The sequence below is a fragment of the Schistocerca gregaria genome, chromosome 6 (assembly GCF_023897955.1).
Source record: "Schistocerca gregaria isolate iqSchGreg1 chromosome 6, iqSchGreg1.2, whole genome shotgun sequence".
Taxonomy (NCBI): domain Eukaryota; kingdom Metazoa; phylum Arthropoda; class Insecta; order Orthoptera; family Acrididae; genus Schistocerca; species Schistocerca gregaria.
Genome location: NC_064925.1, coordinates 429,663,677 through 429,684,430, shown reverse-complemented (window position 1 = coordinate 429,684,430; position 20,754 = coordinate 429,663,677). Strand labels below are relative to the sequence as shown.

Here is a 20,754-nt window from a genome sequence, read left to right as displayed (position 1 = left end):
TAATCTTGACCCCTGAATTCCTTGGTCGTAACACAGGTCACACTAGTTCATTTGTTGTTTTCATTTCTGTGAAAGGCCTATGCGGCGTCTCTCCTGCTTTCGCTGTTCATCGCATTTATTTGTGATGGTAACAAAAATGGTTCAAATGGCTCTGAGCACTATGGGACTGAACATCTATGGTCATCAGTCCCCTAGAACTTAGAACTACTTAAACCTAAGGACATCACACAGCACCCAATCATCACGAGGCAGAGAAAATCCCTGACCACGCCGGGAATCGAACCCGCGCGCGGGAAGCGAGAACGCTACCGCACGACCACGAGCTGCGGACTGACGGTAACATTTTCTTACTACATGACTAGTCATCAGTGTATGGTATGACAACTGGCAATATTGCAGAGCAACAGACACGTCAATAACGGACGGAAAGTTCATAATTTTGTGAAAAAGAAGGGGGCACCAAGGAGATTCGAACACGATCTCCTGTTCGCAGTTCTCTCGAAATGGCACGTCTCGTCTTGAGCTTGGATCGTCCACTGTTTCTATCCTTTTTTTTTTCTCTCCCACAGTTCAATACCCCTTCCTGTTTTCATGCTTGATATGTATTCGGTTTTTGACGAGCTTTACGAATACATTACACCATTTTACCACTAAATATGAGGGGCGTGGTGGTCTCCATGTTGGTGTTTTCGTCACTTCAGTATTCATTACTTGTTAAGTACAACTATTTAATGACTCTCCGAGCTGCCTTTTTGGTATACGCGCGATATATCCTGTCATTCAGTTTTGCCCCAGCTCCTTTGCACGTTCAGCGTAAGACAGTGAATACGCTTTGTTTAGAAATGTTTCAAATTAACTACCGGCCGTTTATATTTAGTTTTTATAAAGTTCGCGCAAATCGCTGGAGGTGAATAGCCGGGTAGCACGTTTGGGTAAGCCACAGTCGATTTCTCTCCACATCCTTCCGTAATCCGACTTTGTTTCCCTTGTCTAGTGCCGTCCTCGACGGTGCGGTTAACTCTACAGTGAACTTACTTCATCATCGTTCACATTCCCACCCGTTGTGACTCCCAAGTTATTTATAAGACATGACTGACGCTAGTTATTATCCACAAACCGTTTAGTCAAAAGCTGCTGCTTTCACATTCGGCAAGGTCACGATTGTAAAATTTTGTTCGTGTGCAAATACGTGCCAGTCAGTGCACCAGTCTGTTGTGTTCATATAGTTCATTAATATCGTTATCTTTATCCAATTACACGTTTATAGTCAAACGTCACATCAGCAAAAAGTCAGAAGTAAACCACTTACTTGTCGGCAGACGTGCCGTCACAGTTTGTTAGTGTTTCGGCTGATGTCTTAATTATTGATCTTCAGTTTCCTGGTGAACAAGTAGAGTATAGTTCTAAGAGACCGGGAGTCCTGGATACTCATGAGACCACAGTATGCCGTCCATCTCTCATGTGCAGCCTATGAAAGACCTTGCGTAACCGAAAATTCCCCATCTTACTGTCAGCGACAAATCCATTAAGTAAAATATCAATTTTGGAAGTAACGAAATGAAAAAATTATTTCCTCCTGTTTTATTTTCCAACGTTGGGAAGGGTGGGACATAAAGGATTATTGGTGAGCACCTCTGGAGTTTAAGAAAAACTGTAAGGGGGCGCGCGCGCGCACACACACACACACACACACACACACACACACACACACACACACACACCAATAGTTAGAGCATCTCATATTTTTTAACTAACGTTATAGGTGCTCATTATACACTACGAAATTGCAACATCTCATTTTTCTTACTAACGAGAAGCGACTGTAACAGAAAATAATCCTAGACCACCTTGGGAATCAAATGCGAGACACCGTGGTGTTGCACTTACCCAAAAGCCCCGATCCACACTGCCCTCAAGGCTTCAGCATTCGGTTGCTGGTTAGGGGCTTGGCGATCACTGGTTCTTGAACTGGGGCTTGGTAACCGCTACAAGTCCTCTGCTACCAGCACCGGGCATGCCTCAGCGACCACGGTGCGGGGTGGCGGTGGAATGTCGTGTGTTTGGGAGAACGGGGGCCTCGATTTCACCGCTAGGACCTTGAGAAAGGTACACACCTTCATAAAAAATAACCTGCAACCTCAAAATGCGCTTCGTTGTGATGAGGTGAATGGCTGTTAAGGTAAGACAGTTACTAGCCGGCAATCTTTGGGGCAAAGTCGAAGAAAGTGTTGTGAGGCTGGACTACCACTTGCTCCAGGAGTCGAATGACCTAGCAACTTGTCCATTCTAAGAGTATCTGCCTTCTGAACTCGGGTCAGATATGACACTTTTCCACAGCTACAGGGTCTTTTTCAGCCATTGACATCTGCTTTTGCTCCCCAACTACTGCACACTCAGTTCAATGGGAAGTAGCTACATATTTACATTATATAATCCGTTCATCATAAGGATAAACCTGATGTAAACATTGCACTATGTATGCTTCCGCGTTTGCTGGAACCTCATTGGATTTCTGTTTCACGTGGGTCTGCAGCCAAGCTGTCTCGAGTACTGTCAAGTACGATAATAGGGTACGTTTTGTGCTGTGCGTCACGGGCACATCGACTTAGCGATAGTACGGGACAACAGCTATACCGGCGCATTTAACGTGGACAGCACTGGCCGGTCAGCAGGTACAGCTAGCCTGCAGTGACGTGGCGAGCTGCAGTTCACACGTAAAGAGAGACGAGCAGAGGAGCAATACAGCTTCGAATGTCATTTAATTTTTAAGCAGAATGAAATAACATACTTCAATTCCTGCACAATACGCACCTTTGACGACTAGACGAAACCACAACACGTTATCGTTTTTAGCTAACGCAGTATTGTAATTAAAAACAAGAGTGATGAATATTCCTGATTAAACCGCAGGGTAATTTTTTTTTTGCATAAGTTGTGTGTAACGTGAGAGACTATTGAAGGATTTCACTGTATAGTTCAATATTGAAGCCAATTAAGGTATTACTTCCAGTCAGTCTTCTGGTAATCTTACCTCCTTACTTATCCGAATCTGAGAAATACATTTCAGTTCTGGAAGTTTCAGCTGCTACTTTGATAACGCGCCTCTTAACAACAGAATCTACGAAGCCAACAAGGTGCAGAATTTTCTCTTCTTTTATGACGAGCCGTTCTATATCCCGCCAGCGTTCGGCAGTGGTTGTGGAAAAGCAGCGCGCGTTAGTTTCAGTACGTCTGACAGTTTAACAGTCTTGTTACTTCTCGGGCCAAACCCCACAGCATGGCTCCAGATGAGTTCTGTTTGATTCATATTGTAATGGTACAGTAGCAAATGTAAAACTGCAGCGTCTGTAGGATGTGCTCGATGCTGTGAAAATGATTGTTTTTCATGTTTCTATGATACTTACCTACCTCGTTGGCATAAAACGATGGACATAGTTGAAATAAAGAGGATTTTGGTTTTCATATTTGCCATAAAAATTAAATTACGCATTCTTAATTTAAATAGTTTTTATGAACAGTCTTTCATAAAACATAGGTAATTAAGAATTTGTATTTTAAATGGAAACAAGAATTTCGCGTCCAATATGTAATTACAAACAAGAAGACGTGCAATATTCGTAAAAAAATTGAGTTTTAAAATTACGAGATGTATGTATTTCAAATTGAACGAGGAAAAAAGATACTGGGAAGATCTGAACCAACGCGCGGAGAACCGCATTTTCTTCACATTCATTTATGCTACCGACCGCGCTACACGATTAATCCGGGGGGTTTGTATCAACTGCGTTATATACAACGCTGGGAAAACTTCAAAGCCGATTATCTCCGTAAATTAATGAAAAACTTTAAGCGTCAAGCCCACCGACGCCTGCCGAGATGGGCTTTAAAAAAGGCGGACTGGGAAACTTCCACCTCTGCTGTCACCTTTGAATCTCACCCACACGGGAACATCGATGCGGTGGTTGAGCAGGTGACTACAACAACCGTTTCTGTGGCAGAAAACACGATCCCTCGGTCTTTGGGGTGCCCCCGGCGAAAGACAGTCCCTCGGTGGTCTCCGGAAGTCGTTGAAGCAATTAAGGAGTGTCGGCGAGCTCTACAGCGGCATAAACGGCACGCTTCCCAGGAGCACGTCATAGCCTTTAAACAGCTCCGTGCTCGCGTTCGCCAACTTACCAAACGACAGAAACAGGAGTGCTGGGAGAGAGATAAGCCTCGACCATTGGGTGCCATACGTCACCTTCCCAAGTCTGGACAAAGATCAAATGTCTTTTCGGGGTAAATAGCGTGTTATCTACCGACGCAAACGAGATTGCTGAGCACTATGGTCGCGCCTCTGCGTCAGAGAATTACCCCCAGTCTTTCGCACTCTCAAACGGCGGATGTAAGGGAAATTCCTCTCATTCATTACAAGCCACAGTGAACCCTATAACGCCTCATTTACAGAGTGGGAGCTTCTCAGTGCCCTTGCACATTGTCCCAAAACAGCTCCTAGACCAGATCGGATCCACAGTCAGATGATTAAACATCTCTCATCTGACTACAAGCGACATCTCGTCATCTTCAACCGGACCTGGTGCGGTGGCGTTTTTCCATTGCAATGGCGGCAGGGTACCTCCATTCCAGTGCTCAAACCCCCTAGAAACCCACTTGATGTGTCATGTGGCCTATTGGCTCCATGTCAGGGCGGCTGCCACCAGGGTCGCTCTACCACTGACAATCTTGCGTCCCTCGAGTCCTCCATCCGAACAGCCTTTTCCAGACGCCAACACTTGGCTGCCGTTTTTTTTTTTTTTTAATATACGAAAAGCGTATGACACAACCTGGCGACACCATATCCTTGCCACATACGAGTAGGTTCTCTGAGGCTCACTCCCGATTTTTATCTAGAATTTCCTGTCGCTTTGTACTTTCCGTGTTAAAGTTGGTGCCTCCCATAGTACCACCCCCCCCCCCCCCTCCCATATTCAGGAGAATGGGGTCCCGCGGGGCTCTGTATTGAGTGTCTCTCTTTTTAGTGACCATTAATGGTCTAGCAGCAGATATGGAGCCGTCCGTCTCACCTTCTCTGTATGCAGACGACTTCTGCATTTCATACTGCTCCACCAGTACTGGTGTTGCTGAACGGTGCCTACAGGGAGCCATTCATAAGGCGCAGCGTGGGATCCAGCCTACGGTTTCCAGTTTTTGACCGCAAAGTCGTGTGTTGTGCGCTTTTGTAGGCGTCGTACCGTTCATCCAGGACCAGAACTTTACCTTAATGACGATCCACTCACTGTAGTGGAGACTCACAGATTCTTAGGACTGATTTTCGGCGTCTGATTGACTTAGCTACCTCACATACGTCAGCTTGAACGGAAGTGCTTTCAGCACCTCAATACCCTCCGTTGCCTGAGCAACACCAACTGGGATGCAGATCGCTCTACGCTGCTGCAGCTCTACAGAGCCTTCGTTCAATCCCGCCTTGACTATGGGAGTGTGGTTTATGGTTCGGCAGGGCTCTCAGCGTTGCGTTTACTCGACCCAGTAAAACACCTGTGGCGTTCGCCTAGCGACAGCAGCTTTTAGGACGCGTCAGGTGACTAGCGTCCTTGTGAAAGCTGGAGTGCCTCCATTGCAGGTTAGGCGTGTGCAACTGCTGGCCAGTTACGTAGCACATGTTCGTAGTTCTCGTGCGCATTTGAATCACCGTCTTCTTTTCCCACCCACAGCGGTTCATCTTCCGCATCGGCGGCCCACGTCAGCGCTTCCAATTGCAGTTCGTGTCCGATCCCTTCTTTCTGGAGTCCTTGCCTTTACCACCTATATTTGAGGTCGATTCACGTACACCTCCATGGTGTACACCTAGGCCGCAGCGTCGCCTAGACCTTTCACGCGGCCCTAAGGACTCAGTTAACCCCGTGGCTCTTCGCTGCCACTTCCTCTCGGCTCTTGACAACTACCGAGGCCACGAAGTGGCTTACACCGACGGCTCGATGGCTGATGCTCACGTCGGCTTCGCGTATGTCCATGGAGGACGTATTGAATAGCATTCCTTGCCCGATGGCTGCAGTGTTTTCACTGCCGAGCTGGTGGCTCTCTCTCGTGCTCTTGAGCACAGCCGTTCATGCCCCAAGGAATCGTTTCTTCTGTGTACTGACTCCTTGAGCAGTCTACAAGCTATCAACTAGTGCTACCCTCGCCATCGTTTTGTGGCGTCCATGCAGGAGTCTGTCTATGCCCTGTACCGATCCTGCCGTTCAGCGGTGTCTTGTGTGGACCCCAGGACACGTCGGCATCCCAGGTAACGAACTTGCCGACAGGCTGGCCAAACAGGCTACGCGGACACCTCTTCTGGAGATGGGCATCTCTGAACCTCACCTGCGTTTTGACTTACCTCGGAGGATTTTTCGGCTTTTGGAGACGGAAAGGCATAACAGTACGCACAACAAACTGCGTGTCATTAAGGAGACTACGAACGTGTGGAAGTCTTCCATGCGGGCCTCTCGCTGGGAATCAGTTGTCCTCTGTCGGCTCCGCATTGGCCACGCTTGGGCGACCCACGGTTGCCTTTTGCGCCTTGAAGACCCGCATCAGTGTCTGTGCGGCGCCCGGTTGACAGTTCCCCATATTCTGATGCACTGTCTCACTTTGACTGCCAAGCGACGGAATCTTGGGTTACCGGACTCGTTGCCGCTCATTTTGTCTAACAACTCCACGTTGGGTGATTTAATTTTACGTTTTATTCGTGAGAGGGTGGGTTTGATCTAAGTTTTAGTACATATCCTTTGTCCTCCTGTGGATTTTGGTTACCAGGTTGCACATCAGACGTAGCTCTTTAACACATGGCTTCCTCCTCCGACGAAAGGATCCACTGCTCTGTGAGATTTGTGGTGTGTCACTTTCAGTTCAGCATATTTTGGTAAAGTGTCTTACATACTTATATTAGGGCAGCCCGCAGTCTCGGTAGAGATCTGCCCACCATCCTCGCCGATACAAATTCCAGTGTTACAATAGTGGTGAAGTTTTGTGAACTTTCATCCCGAAATTGATGGGGAAGGAAGACAGATTTTAATGGGTTATCAGCTGCTCCGCAAGTGGGGACAGCCTTCGTCCCTACCCACGAAGATGGCACCCTGACTTTTCGTTAGAACGCTGATGACTATGATGTTGAGCGCCCTTCACCTTAATAATAATAATAATAATATTACCGATGGACATACTTCGTTAATATTTCGCAAATATTTTACATACGTTTTGTAAAATGTGTAAGCGTAGTAGTTAACGTTGGCTCGTTCTTCCTGAATCGGGGGAGGGGAGGGGGTTGAGTGGTTTTCATGTCGGTGCTATTACATTTGCTCTACGCAAGTCCGCAAGGAATCGTGCGGAATGTGGCGGAAAGCTACTTTTCCTCAGGCTCTGTTTTCGACTGAGAGATATGTGTCAGCGATGTAGCGCAGCGATAAGACACTGGACACGCATTGAGGGAAGGGCAGCGCTTAATCTCTGGGATGATTTCCTTAAAAGCGACGCGTCCAATCTTCCCTAGCATTCTCCAGTCCGAACTTGTACATCTATAGTCAGCAAGTTGGCGGAGACTACTGTGTTCCATTGTTATTTGAGTCCCCCAACCCCTTTTTTCCTGTTCTTGTCGCGAATGGTGTGAGGAGCGCAAGATCGTTTTACTTCCATGGTCGTATCGCAAGATGCACAGGATTTCACCATGAAGAGTCGTCAGGGCATTTTCTCTGGTGTTTATGCAGTGTGGAGCTGGAGGCAGAGCAAACATACTAAGTACTACTAATCTCGTCTTTCATACGACTCGCAGTGTCGACATAGAGCGTCGGTTTGTTTCCCATTACAGGCAAAATGTATTCTAAAGCGGAACTTCGCGCGCACATCGATACAGCGGTCCAAAATTACTGCGATATTAGTTTTTTCGATGTGTATTATCAGGAACATTAAAACTAGGTGAACAACCAGCAGCAGCCTTTTGCACCGGCCCGCCCTGATTGCTACCGCTATGCAGCGGCGCTGCTTAGTCGCTGATAGACTAATTTTTATTCTCCGTGTTTTACTGCCCTTGTGAACACAAATATCCAAAGTGAACACCACACTAATATGGAACCACTGTATCGAATTGGCCCTTAATATTCCATTTCAAGAAGCGTGTTATTTGTAATGAGAAGCACCGACGCTTCCGCCGATGCTGAGCGTCGCGTGAAAGCTTTAGGCTGACTCCAGGTGTACACCTCAAAAACGAAACTGCAAGTACCTGCCGAAGCAACAGAGAAAACGTGCCTCACGACTCCAACGAGGGACACCCTGTATATAGGAGGAAGCGATTTGTTGGTTGACTCTTCCATTCCCAGGAATGGACGCTCTCGGAATTTCAACAGAATGCGTGCTGCTCAACGCCTTTCTAGTAGCGTCTGCAACTGGAGCTTGATGACCAGCTCTGTGAGGGTTTCACGCTTAGTAATGGATCTAGTGACAAAACACACTATTCTTCTTTGTATTTCCTCATTTTCTCTATTAGTCCTTTCTGTTGAGGTTTCCGTACCGCTCGGATATAACGAAATGTCGGTCGTACGAGAATTTTGTAAGCTGCCATCCTTCGTGGATGAATTACGCTTCCTGAGAATTGTTCCAGTGAACTGTCTGAGGTAGTTCTCCTTAAAGTAGCTCCATACACATACTCCCAGATACGTAATGTCTCTCTGGTGGTTATTCGGCAGTCTTGTTGGGAAATAACGGATCTTTCTCCTATTTATGACCAATAAATGATTTAAGTCCAGTCTCCACTGCCGCTGCCTGCAGTGAAACTCAATCATCTGGAGAGTCGTCTACATTTTGCCACTACTTTCTGACATTGCGACATCTGTTGAACAGCATATCAGCGAGGAGCCTCCTGCTCCGCATCAAATGACGTTGTTGAATGTGACAGACGTGCTGTTTGTTACGTGTTGCAGAGTGAGGCATGCGATGGCCAGTGAGCGCGCCGGCGCCCAGGGTAGCGACCGCAGCCGCCGCAGCAGCCGCAGCGACCGTGGGTAGCGAGGGCGAGAGCTGTGGCGCGCCAGCCATGATGGAGTCGCCGCACCTGTGCCTGCTGTACGTGGCCACGGCCGGCCAACAGGGCCCCGCGCTCGGCGCCGACGAGGAGGAGGTCGTGCTACTCGCCTACGTCATGATAGACCTCAGTCTCAACAAGGTGAGTCCTGCGCTTGCTTCAACTTACTTACGTCGTTTTCACCGTCACGTAATGATGTAATAGTGTAATAGGCTGTGAAGTCGTACGTGCAACAGCACACAGGAGTTCAGCCGTCAGTATCGCCCTACTTACATGCTGACGATTTCTACATTTAATTCAGTTCCTACACCGTTGTAATTCTGTCAGAGACGGCAAAGCACTTTGAAGAGCAGTTGAACGGAATGGATAGCGTCTTGAAAGGAGGATATAAGATGAACATCAACAAAAGCAAAACGAGGATAATGGAGTGTTACCGAATGAAGTCGGGCGATGCTGAAGGAATTACATTAGGAAATGAGACACTTAAAGTAGTAAAGGAGTTTTGCTATTTGGGGAGCAAAATAACTGATGATGGTCGAAGTAGAGAGGATATAAAATGTAGACGGCAATGGGAAGGAAAGCGTTTCTGAAGAAGAGAAATGTGTTAACATCGAGTATAGATTTAAGTGTCAGGAAGTCGTTTCTGAAAGTATTTGTATGTAGTGTAGCCATGTATGTAAGTGAAACATGGACGATAACTAATTTGGACAAGAAGAGAATAGAAGCTCTCGAAATGTGGTGTTACAGAAGAATGCTTACGATAAGGTGGATAGATCATGTAACTAATGAGGTATTGAATAGGATTGGGGAGAAGTTTGTGGCACAACTTGACTAGAAGAAGGGATCGGTTGGTAGGACATGTTTTGAGGCATCAAGGGATCACAAATTTAGCATTGGAGGGCAGTGTGGAGGGTAAAAATCGTAGAGGGAGACCAAGAAATGAATACACTAAGCAGATTCAGAAGGATGTAGGTTGCATTAAATAATAGGAGATGAAGAGGCTTGCACAGGATGGAGTAGCATGGAGGGCTGCATCAAACCAGTCTCAGGACTGAAGATCATCACAACCACCATTGGTGTTGCTGAACGCCGACTTCAGGGAGCAATTCGGACTGCGCAGTCACGGGCTCTCGCCCATGGCTTTCACTTCCATGCCGACAAGACCTGCGTTTTGCACTTTTGTCGGCAACGGACAGTCCATCCTGCCCCTGCATGTTTTCTTGATCGTTCTCCACTACGGGTAGTGACCAGCTAACATGGCTTCCCCACATTCGTCAGCTTAAGCGAAAGTACTGGCGGCATCTTAACGCCCTCCGCTGCCTGAGCAACACCACTTGGGGGACAATTCTCTCTACATTGCTGCGGCTCTACAAAGCCCTAGTTCAGTCACGACTTCACTGTGGGAGTGTAGCGTATGGTTCGTCAGCGACCTCAGCATTGACCCTGCGCACCACTGCCTGGTCCGTCTAGCGACGGGCGCTTTTCGAACTTGTCTACTAGCGGAGGTTGGAGTCGTTCCATTGAACACCAGGCGCTGCCAAGCCCTCCCCCACTATGCAGCGCACGTCCATAGCTCGCCTCAGCATCCGAATTACCGTCTTTTGTTCCCGAACACAGTGGTTTATCTCCCGGAACGGCGGCCTCAGTCAGGGATAACGATCGCTGTACGTGTCCGTTCCCTGTTGTCTGATCTCGAGTCATTTCCTTTACAGCGTTTCGTACGGGTCCAGACACATACGCCTCCGTGCTGTATGCCTCGGCCGACACTACGCCTTGACCTTTCGCAATTTCATAAGGACTCCGCTCCTCCTGAGGCGCTCCGCAGTCACTTTTTTTATCGATTCTTGACGCGTCCCAGGGTTCTGAAGTCATCTATACCGACGGCTCACTGGTTGATGGTCGCTTAGGCTTTGCCTATACTCACTCGGCGAATATCGAACAGCGCTCCGTGCCGGATGGCTGCAGTGTCTTCACAGCCCTTGAGCATATTCGTTCCTGCCCAGATGTGTCCTACCTGGTCTGCAGTGATTCGTGGAGTGGTTTACAGGCCATTGATCCGTGCTACCCACGCCATCCTTTGTTAGCAACCAGCTATGAGTCGGTTTCTGCCCTTGAACGATCTGGTCGTTCAGTGGTCTTGGAATCTCGGGAAATGAGCTCGTTGACAGGCTGGCCATACAGGCCATTCGTAAGCCGCTTCTGGAGATTGGGTCCGAACCTGACCTCCGATCGGTGTTACACCGCGAAGTTCTCGGTATGCTGAATGGCGCAGTTTAGTTACGGCCAATAAATTCCGCGCCATCAAGGAGCGCACAAATGCGTGGCAGTCTTCCCTGCGAGCTTCTTGCAGGGTCTCTGTGGTCCCTTGCCGCCTTCGCATTGGCCACACATCACTGTGGCATAGCTACCTTCTCCGGCGTGAGGCCGCACCATGTTGTCACTACGGTTCTCGTTTGACAGTGGTACACCTTTTGGTGGACTGCCCACATCTAGCCGCTCTGAGACGAAATTTTAATCTCCCTGACTCCCTTCTTTCGATTTTTGGAGAAGATGCCTCCACGGCTACCTTGGTTTTAAGTTTTCTACGTGACGCTGGTTTTTATTCTTCGGTTAAAGTTTTAGTTCCTGTGCTCTCTACTCTAGTACTTGTAGGTTAGAGATTTTAATGTGTTGCAGAGTGGCTGGCTCATCCTTTTTTATCCTCGTGATCAGCCAGCCCAAGACATCTGCTCTACTGTTTTAAGCTCTTCTGCCTGTTTCTTGTATGTCTGTGCTTTTCTTGTCTTCTGTTGTCCCTCGTGTGTTAAGCTTTGTTTTTCCTCCATCTAGAACTCCTGTGGTGTGTATTTTTTGTTTTCCGTTTTATCCCATGGACTTAGTTCAGTGGGACAAAGGACCGATGACCACGCAGTTTGGTCCTTTTATCAAACCAACCAATCCAGCAGCGAGGACGCGTTGCATAGCTCGTAGCACGCGAAGACTACGACTGGGTCGGTCTTCGAAATGTTTTGCGGGCAAATGAACCACCCAACAGCACACCTTTAAAATTTACTTTGCTTCTATACATGGGAAAGTAGTTGTGACCGGTTGCTTCGTAGCGTATCCTGACGCCGTCAAGGTGGAAGAAGCTAGTTGTGTGTTTGTGCCTGGAACGAATGTGATGAATCTTGTTAGTGCACGTACTTTACGTACATTTCGAAGAGTCGCTTATATCGGCTACTTTGATTGACAAAGCAGATGAGCTGTATCGACAGATTAAGTTTTTTTATTTATTTTTTTTTAATTCCCTGCAGAATATTTGAGCTGTACTAAACTCCAGATATTTACAGTGAAGAGTAGTTTTGGAGTAGCGTTACAGTGAGTCTATCGAAGGAGGCAGTACGCTGATTGAAACTCACAACTACACCACTTTGACAAGTGCAACGGAAGTGACATTCATTCCGCGACTGAAAACAGCTATGGAGAAAGGAACAGAGATGCATATTCGTCGTGCTCTTTAAGGGTAGAGAACGCAAAGACGATTGATGCATTGTCCAGCTGACGAAAATGGGAATCTGGAACCATTTCAGAATGACAAGTATGTCGGATGGTATCTCCAGAAATCTGTAAGGTTTATTCAATGACTCCCATTCAGTACCTTGCTGAAATGGAATTTCGACTGTACGTCACGCTGCAGAACGACGACAGCGAGCCAGTATGAACTTAGCAGATAAATCCCGATACAAAATTAGTAGCAATTCTGGGCGCTAGTTGGTTGGGGGGGGGGGGGGGGAGGTGGAGAGATACTCACGTGAAGATATGGTGGGTGTGATGTTATGGCATCATGATCGATTCTAGAGCACCTCATATTCGCAGTATTATAGACCACAGAGGAATCCTGTTTAATTGAGAGGTTCGTTTCTCACTATTTGAGGCTGACTGCAGTACAATTTTACTGCCGGCAACTTATATTTCGCAGAAAGACCACAAAGATAAGATCAGAGAGATTAGGGCTCGTACAGAGGCATATAGGCAGTCATTTTTCCCTCGTTCTGTTTGGGAGTGGAACAGGGAGAGAAGATGCTAATTGTGGTACGAGGTTCCCTCCGCCACGCAACGTATGGTGGATGGCGGAGTATGGATGTAGATACTTCACGATGTAGTGGTTTTTTACCTCATTCTTGTGGGCGGTGATGCCATTCTCAGGAGTGCCTACGCTGCAGAGAGGCAATTAGACATGTGCACGAACTGACCTCTCGATTGTGTCCCCTAAATGTTCGTGGGATTCGTGTCGGCTGATCTGGCGGCCAAATAATTAATTCGTATTGCCCAGAATGTTCTTCATGCCAATCGCGAGCAATTGTGGAGCGGTTACAAGGCGCATTGTATTCCATAAAAATTCCATTGTTGTTCGGGAACGTAAAGTCCGTTGCTGGCTGCGAGAGATCTCCCAGTAGCCGAACGTAACCATTTCCAGTCGGTGATCGCTTCAGCTGCACCAGAGGACACAGTCCATTCCATGTAAAGACAGCCCATACCATTATGGAACGACGACCACGACCACCTTGCTCAGCGACTTGTTGACAACTTCTGTTGTCTATGGTTTCGTGGGGTCTGTGCCACCCTCGAACCCTGCCATCACCTCCTACCAACTGAAATCGAGACTCAGCTGATAAGACCACGGTTTTCCAGTTGCCATGAGTCCACTCGACGTGGTATCGCGAGCCCAGGAGACGGGGTGGAGGCGACACCGTAGAAATGTCCCATGCGAATAGCTCGAACTACCACTCCGCATTCAAAATCTGTTAACACTCGTCGTGCGACCATAATCACGTGGGACAACTTCCATTTGAATCATCTGAATGCAAATGATTGCTCCACCAATGCACCGCCATTTTATACCTTGTGTAAGCGATACTACCGCTGTCTGTATGTTAGCATATCGCTATCCCGGGACTTTTTGTCATCTCAGTGTGGTTCATGGTGACCATCACCATTCGATGGTCAGTAGTTCCATGAAGTAATTATTACTTGTATAACTTCAAGAAGAAACATTCATGGGTAAACAACACTATTTCTTTTAGACTTTAATATATCTAACTGCGTTTTTACAAAAGTTTGGGCAAAAGTAGGTTTACAGCTTCCAAATGCTATTAAGATAGGATAATCAGCAAAAGCATAGTGCACCTGTTTTGTTTGCGGTATACTATGACTCATCTCCGAGCTAGGTTAGAATGTCTAAACTGTAATAGGCATTCGTGACATAATGATTCATTTAGGTACTTGTGTTTACTAAGTGCGCCATGGGCCAGAACACTGCGATACTTGTTGCTATAGAACATCCTAATAAACAAAGTAGCCGCTAATGGCTATTTTTGCTGTTTGTAATTGTGTACTGAGTGGTAGGGTTAATTGCTCACTTCAGGAATAACATTCCACGTCTAAGATTACGAGAATACTGTCGTCAGTAGGGGTTCACTGCGCTGTCGTCACTATTTAAATAGGTACTCAGACATCGTTCTGATCCAGACCATAATATATACACTGCAAAATAGCATTACGTCATCGGTTGACGATTCTTTTTCTGCCTCAGATACTGGATGTGATGAATGTTCACTAGCAAGTTCTATTACCTCTGAAATAAAACCATCTCTAAATTGGTGTGCTGTTATTAGTCCATAGTTCCAGATATATTTTCGACTTACGTGTCGCTTTTTTAATACTGATATCCTACTGTTTATAGGGTTCTCGGTGGGTTTCAGTCTGAATGGACACGAGTGGACAAAAACTACGTTGACAGTTGAAGCCACAAAGTAATTATTTTTAAGTATTAATTTCTCTCTAACAATGTACCAGAAAACTCAGTGCACATTACTCACTAATTTGGCATCCTCGCAGAATTTAGCCCCATTATAGCAGCAGCCAGTGTGGTGTTTGAGTTTTAGCTCAGTGTACTGAAGCATATGATCTTTAATAGTTGTTTTGTAGACGAGAAAACTGAATTTGTGAAGAATAGTTTCGCTCATACACGTCTGAGGAGGGACAGAATCTTCAAATGAGAGGCTCGTAAGACAGTGTAGGAAGCACTTAGTAATGTAGAATGGCCTTCAGTGTAGCAAACCTCCCCCGATGTTAAAACATACATTGCCCAGATGGATGGGCTTGGCATGTGGAGGGGTGGCTACTTATTGCCTGAAGTGAGCGAAGCGGACTTAGTTTCTATGGCGACGTCTAAGTTTTATGCCATTCTACAGAACCATACAGACGATAAGCGACAGTCCAGCGGTCAAAGAAGGATAAATTTAATAACTTCAGTATGTTGTGATACGTCTGCTTTATATGAATGAAGACGAAATTCATGGTGATCCTACACCGTGTTCCTTGATGAATATTTCCAAAATACCGTTCACATATCTATATCTTGGGACAGACCGCTGTGCCCGACGAACTGTGAAGAAAACGAGTTTTCATCAGTTATTGGGTAAGGGAAGTAAGAAGCCTGCACAAGATTCAACAAAAACTTTTGATTGAATACACGTAGATTCATACAGTTCAGTAAAGATCCACCCTGCATGGGATACAGGCGGAAATCCAAGTGAGAATCCATGGAGAAATGTTACGAATTGCGAGATAAAGCATAATACAATTTGTGTGCGCAGCCTGTCATCCGATTTAGGGGTGATGAGCTTTATTAAGCTGACGGAGGTACATAATCCAAACGAATGGCGTTTTCTGTTGGCTGTAAGCTTTTCTGTTTTGGCGACGAGTTGTCGACGTCTATTGTACTGGCTCTACATTATTTTAAGAAAATAATGAATAGTGTGAGAGTGGGGTGGAGGGGCAGCTGAGCAAGGTGATAAATAGATGTAGAAGGGAACAGCAATCAGCGGACATTTCTGGGGAACTGCAGCCGTTGGTATGGCAGTCGCACGCCAGGGCCATCTGCATGAGAATAGGCGGCGTCGACCGTTGGAGCTGCCGGACGGCCTCGCAAGGTCACGGCCACGTGGACATTGTGGCCTGAGGTCCACATCCTCTACGGTACGCGCGCTCTCACAAGACTGCCGGCGAGGTGGCCGATGGGAGTAGCTGAGAAAAAGTCATTACCGACGTATTATGGCATACAGCAGTGCAGTCAGCGCGTGTCTGTTGTGGTGTTCCGTCCAAATACTGGTTTAATGCTCTCCATGTTACTCCGTGCTGTGCAAGTCTCATCTCTACGTAAATCTCGCGACCTACAGCCATTTGAACCTACGTCCTGTACACATACCTTGGGCTCCCTTTGCAGTGTTTATCCTCACACGTCATTCCATTACTGCAGATCCTTTGCAGAGGTCATTTGAAACGCTCCGCCAATGAGCTGTGCAACTGTAGTCCGATTAAAATTACTTGATAGTTGACACTTCATGCATTGGAGCTGTTTTGCTCCACTCAAAGCGCACAACGTTATGTCCGAACTGTTCGCCGTTGCCAAACTGCCACAACAATTGGTCACTTCACCTTTCGCGGCTTTCGTATCTCGAATTCTGGGTCTGGCTCTTTTACTCAGTATTTCGTGACAGATGATAACACCGAAGCGCCGCCATCACCCCCCCCCCCCCCCCCACCACACACACACACACACACACACACACACACACACACACACACACACACACCACGATGCTAATGATACACATACGCATCACACTCAGCGCAGTTAAACACTACTAGATGCTTCCGCACAAGACGCGATTCAGCGTCGCAATTATAATCACAGTGATCGGCTTGCATGAGATAAGCTTCGCACGACATTACGTGACATCAAAATTTTGAAAGCTGCTCGGGCACCAGAGGCACAAATGTAAAAAGTTTTTTTGCAGCATAGTGGGATAGCACAGCGGTTAGCGTATAGACCAATCGTGAAGATGGTCGTAGGTTTCGAATCTCATCAAATAAAGCTAACTTTTTTATTTCCAGATCTAATTAAAAGACTTCCATCATTTTTATTCAGTTAATTGCTTTAAATGTTTTTCTTCTACTACTTTGCGCATCGTTTTCAATTGTGACTGACTTTTTTTTGCTATTTGTCTTCCCATCATCAATTTTTCGTTTAGAATCTTCCTGTATTGCGTATAATCTGCAACCAATTGCAAACCAAGACTGCTCGTCGGTCCGTCACGCGGCAGTTCGTGTAACCAGTGTGAGAATAGTTTCACATAGCCAGTGAACGATAGCTAGAGATTACAGTTTATTTTTTAGCGCTGAAATTGAAATTTTTGTGTCTTCAGTTGGTTCGTAGGGGTTTTGTGGCCGTGAACAAAGCGATCGTTATTTTAGCTCTTCCGATGATTATTGATCGCCGTTTTCTGTGATACTTTGCACATCACAAGGCTGTGGTTAGTTTAGGAAATGAGTTTTAAATTAAGGTCCACAAAGCGCGTCATCTGCCGCAGTTCAGTCATTGGGTACTTTACAGCTGTCGACAAAGCATCTCGCATTTCCGTCGTACCTGGCAGAGAACCGCTCCCAACATTGCTGCGCGTTACACATTAACAGCGTTTGTGAAGTGACCCACCGTGTTTGTACGTATCACGTGTAAGCGAACGGTAGAACAGCAGCCGATGTGGCAACACTAAAGGCAAGTGATAGACGTCAACTAACAAGTAATTTTAATCGGAGTATTGGTTTCTATTATCCACATTCCATAGACTTGTAGCAATAAGAAAGAGTGACTGACGTCAAGAGTTCTGCTATTTACTATGTCGCCGCACTGATTATGGAAGTGTAGAAGGATGTTTCATAAGCCGATGTCACGTTACATGGCATGGCCGTTTGTAGTGTGTGTGTGTGTGTGTGTGTGTGTGTGTGTGTTGTGACCATTCAAATTGTATGAGGTTTATGGTGGAAGTTTTTCCTTTTTTGCGGTTGGACAATTAGTTTTCATCGAAGGCAGTGCATTCGGATATTTCGTGTATCACACGATATTGGTCCCGTCCACAAAGGAAGAATTAGTAATTTGTGATTTTAAGAAATTCATAGTTGACGGCTTGACCTGCTCAGTGACCCGAACTGATCTCTAGCAAACTTGTCTTCAATGTAGCTCGCATGAAATTTGATGCATGACATATTACTTCAGTGAATCGGAACGTAGGTTGAAGTCATCGCCTACAATGAAGTGAAAAACTGTAGCGACTGGATTCACGGCGTGATAGTGTTTTTTCATGACGACATGCTTCTGTCTTCCTGGGAGTCACCTCCACGGACAGGCCTCTACGAAAAGAGGATACTATCGGCATTTCGCAACAGTCGCATCGTCTTGCAGTCTTCAGTGCTAACTCATGATGGTTGGCAGTCCTTCAATATTCGCGGTACACTTGGAGCGTTTCAGGAATCTTCTTTGGAGTCTAAGGAAGAACACCTCAAAGACAGACATATATGAAAGAAGGCTTTTCTGGATTCCATACACACTGTAATATGCAGACTAGTCACGGAAGGAAATACGCGTCAAGAGAGCGCGCGACATACTTTCCTCAGTGAAATGGAGAAATGATAGGACGAACAACCTCACACCAGTAACTGTAGTGGAGTGCTCGTGAGAAGCGAAGGAACGTTTGTGAGGGTGCCACCTATGCATGGTGGTGGTGGTGGTGGTGGTGGTGATGGATGATATTATGATTACCATAATAATCATCAGCATTATCAATTTTTAACCATTCCTCGCCGTCTATTCGCTGTGCATAAAAAGTCGAATGCTTTCCTCATAGCCCCTTTTTCGGAGCAGCGTAGTTTACTAGCGTGCTTGCTGGTAATGGAAAGGCAGGTGTCCGGCGCAGATTGAAATCAGAGCGCGGTGAGTTGTGTCGGCGCGTGACGCCGCTCGTTAATTGGGAATGTGCGTGTGGCGGAGGTGAGAGCGCAGGTGCCACGCACCGCTGCCCAGAAGTCCTCAGCAGGAGTTATTAGCATCATCCCATTAGCATGCGCCAGCGACAGGTGGCCGTCGCTGCCCCGCAACTACTGCGCTCCGAGGGACCTGTCCGCTTCACATTCTGCTGTTTGACTACTGCTGGCGAGTAGCTTACTTCATACAGACGAAATGTGGGTGTTGCTGAGCGCTGGAGGCGTACCGTACGAGTAAGCCGTTTACAGTAAAGGAATATATTGAAATTACAATGAAACGAATACCCCTAGCTGTATACAGGCGTTGATATAAGTCAACGGGGACAGTTGAAAATGTGTGCCCCGACCGGGACTCGAACCCGGGATCTCATGCGTACATGACAAACGCTCTATCCATCTGGGCCACCGAGAACACACAAGACAGTGCGACTGCAGGGACTTACCTCTGGCACGCCTTCCGTCAGACCCTCATTCCCAACTTACTGTCCCGTACCATATTCATAGTACCCCTGCCCATTACACTCCTTACTCGCGGCTTTTTGCGGATTCCCGTAAGAGTTCGAGCACTGTTAGTGCATCCGCACAGAATATGATGGTCAAATGGCCGGTGAGCCTTTATATATCCGATGAACAGATACCACCTTCATATATACATATATAAACAGATGCAACTGACTATGCTGCAAAAAAATGCTGCCTCTGCGTCAGTGCTCCGGAAGACATCATCCGCTGATTGGCTGTGGGTACGAGGTACGATAGTGAACGGTAAATCGGCACGTAGTAAGCCCGTGCAGAAGCTTCTTCATACTTTCCGAGTAAGCATGTAGACGAAGACGCGACTTATTGTTCAGAACTTGCTCGTACGGGCACACACCCAGAGTGTTGCCAACATTTTCTACCAAACTAAACATACCAGCTGTGTGAGAAAAGTAATGACTTATTTTTTATCTAAGAAAGTTTTTGTTTTATTTTTAAAAAACAATATTGTTCCTTTCAAAGTAATCAGCTTCGGTAGCTAGTCAACGGCGGAGTCGTTCCCTATCTTGGCAGCAGCGCTGAAAGGCTTCAGCTGGTACGGCCGTTTAACATGTCAGTCACATTCTTTTGAATTTTCTCCAGAGTCCCTAAAACCCATTTTTCAATTTGTGACGCCACTTTGGCGACTTGCGCGTACATGATGATGATGATAATGAAATGAGAAATGGTTCAAATGGCTCAGAACACTATGGGACTTAACATCTGACGTCATCAGTTCCCTAGAACTTAGGACTACTTTAACCTAACTTACCTAAGGACATACCATCATGAGTTAGCACTAAAGACTGCAAGACGATGCGACTGTTGCGAAATGCCGATAACATCCTTTTTCGTAGAGGCTTGTCCGTGGAGGTGACTCCCAGGAAGACAGAAGCATGTCGTCATGAAAAAACACTATCACGCCGTGGATCCAGTCGCTACAGTTTTTCACTTCATTATAGGCGATGACTTCAACCTACGTTCCGATTCACTGAAGTAATATGTCATGCATCAAATTTCATGCGAGCTACATTGAAGACAAGTTTGCTAGAGATCAGTTCGGGTCACTGAGCAGGTCAAGCCGTCAACTATGAATTTCTTAAAATCACAAATCACTAATTCTTGCTTTGTGAATCGGACCAATATCGTGTGATACATGAAATATCCGAATGCACTGCCTTCGATGAAAACTAATTGTCCAACCGCAAAAAGGAAAAACTTCCACCATAAACCTCATACAATTTGACTGGTCATCACACACACACACACACACACACACACACACACACACACACACACACACACACACACTACAAACGGCCATG

The 20,754-nt window shown here is 46.4% G+C and overlaps 1 protein-coding gene across 3 annotated transcripts in view; it reads left to right on the top strand.

Annotated features, from left to right (window-relative positions):
- The window catches only part of LOC126277981 (RNA-binding protein fusilli-like), a 442,836-nt gene that overhangs the window by 62,547 nt on the left and 359,535 nt on the right, over positions 1-20,754 (top strand). For all 3 annotated transcript variants that reach the window (XM_049977643.1, XM_049977645.1, XM_049977644.1), the window contains exon 2: positions 8,952-9,193. In XM_049977643.1, coding sequence (XP_049833600.1) covers positions 8,960-9,193 — 234 coding nt within the window. In that variant the 5' untranslated portion in view covers positions 8,952-8,959. The remainder of the gene's footprint in view (positions 1-8,951; positions 9,194-20,754) is intronic.